Source organism: Aplysia californica, unplaced genomic scaffold (genome assembly GCF_000002075.1).
Source record: "Aplysia californica isolate F4 #8 unplaced genomic scaffold, AplCal3.0 scaffold00964, whole genome shotgun sequence".
NCBI classification, from domain to species: Eukaryota; Metazoa; Mollusca; class Gastropoda; order Aplysiida; family Aplysiidae; genus Aplysia; species Aplysia californica.
The window spans coordinates 24,479-28,061 of NW_004798234.1; the positions used below are offsets into that span (position 1 = coordinate 24,479).

Here is a 3,583-nt window from a genome sequence, read left to right on the forward strand (position 1 = left end):
GTGTGTGTGTGTGTGTGTGTGTGTGTGTGTGTGTGTTTTGTTTTTTTCCTCTTGATCTGTGCTCCAGACGTCATTCTTAGAATAGACTGTCCGATGGTGTTTCTTGTGTAGATTTTGTTGCCTGCTGTTACCGTTGTTGTTGTAAATGCTGTCGTCGTAGTTGCTGTTCGTATATTTGTTGTTGTTGTTGTTGTTTTTGTTGTTGCTGTTGTAGTTGTTGTTGTAGTTGTGAGGTAACGGTGTGCCCACTGCAACAATATGCAAACTATTTTTCAATGAGTATTAAGTTGACCCCTATTTTTCTTTTCTTATTACAGGCCCTAACTCTGCGCAGAGACGCCGAGGTCGTCAGACGTACAGTCGGTACCAGACACTGGAACTGGAGAAGGAGTTTCAGTTCAACCACTACCTCACCCGGAAACGGAGGATAGAGATTGCGCATGCGCTGTGCCTCACGGAGCGGCAGATCAAGATCTGGTTCCAGAACAGGAGGATGAAGCTGAAGAAGGAGAAGCTGGCTATCCAGGAGCTGAACAGTCATTGTAAGCCGGAGTTCAAGGACGAGGACGAGTTGTCTGATGACGGAGACAGTGACTACCGGCATGACAGGACGGTCGGCAAAGGTTAAAGGTCGCAGGGACAACGGGTACATCAGATACCGGACTGATGGATACATGGCTAGGCTTTCTTAGATCGGAGAAAGTCTAGGTACAGGTCAAAGGGCATCGCATCATGATGGAAGAATTGCGTGAGGCGAAATGATTAATCTCACGAGGCGAGCACAGCATCACTGCACGACATTCTTCGCCCTCTAGTCGACTGCTCTGTTTTCGTACTGTGTGGTTAGTAGGGCGTGAGACTCTGACAACATCAAACTGTGCTGCCAGACTTCACGTGATATTTCCTCTTCACTTCACTGTGGGTAAAATCACGTGATATATGACTGCCAGAGAGACAGACATCAATACATGGACCTACGAGTCTCTTACAAACGGCTTGTCATGTTTGTGCACGATGGGAAAAAATAAACCTTCAGGTCACTGCTCTAGAATGTTCGTTAGAGGAACAGAGATGAATGGGTGCGTATGACCAGACAGCCAGTCACCGATGCTCTTTGTGAAACGTCTGAAAGAAAACGAAATTCTCCCCTGTCCCCTTTCCAAACACCTCTTTGAAAGTTAAAACACCAAGTCAATACGTTGAACAAATAAATAATTAGAAATAATCCTAGAAATAATAACAGTTCTGCTATGGAGAAGATTCTGTCGTTTCGCCTCAAGTTGAAACTTGAAGTTAGAGGGACCGAATGAACTCAGAAATTGACCACGTTTTTCTTTGGAGTGCTGTTGGGAGAAGGTTTGATCACGCTAGATGGTCGGGAGTGAGAAAACGGGTTCTATCAAGATGAATCTTCACTGCTGTGAAATTAGGCCGAGGAGAACTCTTGCTTGTTTTGATGAAAAGAGGAGCAAAATGCCGAACTTGCATTGTTGCCGCTGCCAGGTCCTCTATACCCAGTGCACACTGTCTGTCGAATTCATCAAAATTGATTCAGTTGGGGCCTGCCAGCTTCTTCTTCAAGGCTTCATCTTTGGCACTGCACAGCTCAACCAATTTCAACTAAATTCGACTGCGACGTTCAAACACCAACTTAAATACGTTTTCTTGATGTTGTTGTTGTAGTTGTTGCTGTAGTTGTTGTTGTTGTTGCTGTTGTTGTTGTTGTTGTTGTTGTTGTTGTTGTTGTTGTTGTTGTTGTTTGTTAACAATGTAGGGAGTTGAATCGATCATATATTATTGTGCCAAAATGGTAGCTATTTTCCGTGGCATAAAGGAAAATTTAGTGGGCTTGATTAAGTCAGATTGAGCCAGGTGGCAGTCGGTGTGTACTGGGTATTAATCAACACTGACATGGCTTCTGTGTGTGAAAGAGATCTGATTCAACAAGGAGTTTTGTGGCGTTTGCAGGCTCTGTGAATGTGACAAACGTCCTCAGTGAAAAAAAATAAACGGTGTGATGTGCATCCTGCCTAAAAACTTTAACGAGAATTATGTGCTGTTGATGTAAATGAACAGTTATTTTGTCTATGTCTGTATTTCATGCTTATGAAACATTTTGAAACTCGATGCGTCATACGTGATATGAAAACTACATGATTTATAATATGTCAGTTTATTGAACAAATTGTATGTCATCAATATTCATGTAATATCTAATTCATGTTCAGATGTAAACACAGTCAAAATTGTTGTCCAAGATAGCGACTCTCTGTTGAGAAGCAAAGTGGTTGTTTTATACAGTTGGACGTACAAGAAAGTGTTATTATGGTGTAGAAAAATCACAAGAATGAGAGGGTGAGATGATAAGTGGTCCTTTGTGCAGGTGATTGTCTTGGACAAATGGCCGTTAGAAAAGGCGACGTTCAACTATACATACATAAATACATGTGTATTAGAGACACAATGTGCGCTATGACTGTTCAGTTTTTCAATTGTGTAGTGTACACAGCAAGAAAACTAATCAAAAGTCACAGAGACATGAGTTTACGTGTGTCAGCTCGCATCAGAGCATACACACATTGTCATGCCTATACATATACATGAAAAATGTTGTTAAAGACAAAAGTTATTTCAAAAAAGGTCTAAAAGGAAAATAAATCAAACTGAGCAGCTTGGCTTGCCCAAAGTTAGAAAATAAAATTAGCATTAGCACGACCCATTTTTAAACCGACACACACGCAGTCGTCAGCTTTTTGATGGAATACATTTAAAACATAATTCACAACTAACTGTGTTTTGACTAATGAGTTGGAAGATTTTTTTAAAATGAGGGTTTATATCGTGTAAAATGTTTATACTGCATACATTCACGTGGTTTCTACACGTATTCTTATTACGAATATGGCTGGCGGCATGTTGTTTTCAAGTCTACACCCAGTATACAAAAGTTTTGCGGATAGAGGGGGAAACAAAACTATTTCAAGTGTTTCGCAAATTCAACCAGCGCTGTGTATCTTTTATTTGACTTTTGTTTTCCACATTTACAATTTGAGTTTCGATCTAAACATTTTTACGTGTTATACATAGAAAAGATACCGAGGAGTAATATTCTGGAGAAAAAAAATTAATAACTACTGAGCTTAGTTGAGCTGAACTACTGGCTGACGATGATTCTAAACCTATTTGTTGGTATCTAAAATCACATTGTAATCTCAGAGTAAAACTGTATCAAATTATATAGTTTTGCAGTGTACGTACAGTCCTGTTTTATTGTGCAGTGAAGATCGCTTCATTTACATCATTCTATTCATCATTTCATTTTAAGATCTGTATGTTTTTATTCGTTTTGGAGCCTATTCTAACTATAAGTTGATTTATCCGCGACGTGATCTAACATCATGTGACACGTTCTTGCATCACGATGTACAGAATTATTTTATCTTCATAATGATATGTGATTTATCAGGTGAACATGAGTATGAAGAAGATTAAACTCTTTTGAACGGTTATTATTGTTATAGTGATTGTTATTATTATCACGTTATAGTAATAATAATAATAAAATAATAATAAGTGATAATAA

General features: G+C 39.2%; 1 protein-coding gene across 1 annotated transcript; it reads left to right on the top strand.

The window, feature by feature from the left end:
• Window positions 1-287: 287 nt before the first annotated feature.
• On the top strand, window positions 288-3,113 carry LOC101847002 (homeobox protein abdominal-A homolog; the record flags this gene model as incomplete). The annotated part of the gene is made up of 1 exon (XM_005110906.2): window positions 288-3,113. A coding segment is annotated over one exon (341 nt), but the record flags the coding sequence as incomplete, so codon positions are not given.
• Between the last annotated feature and the right edge of the window lie 470 nt (window positions 3,114-3,583).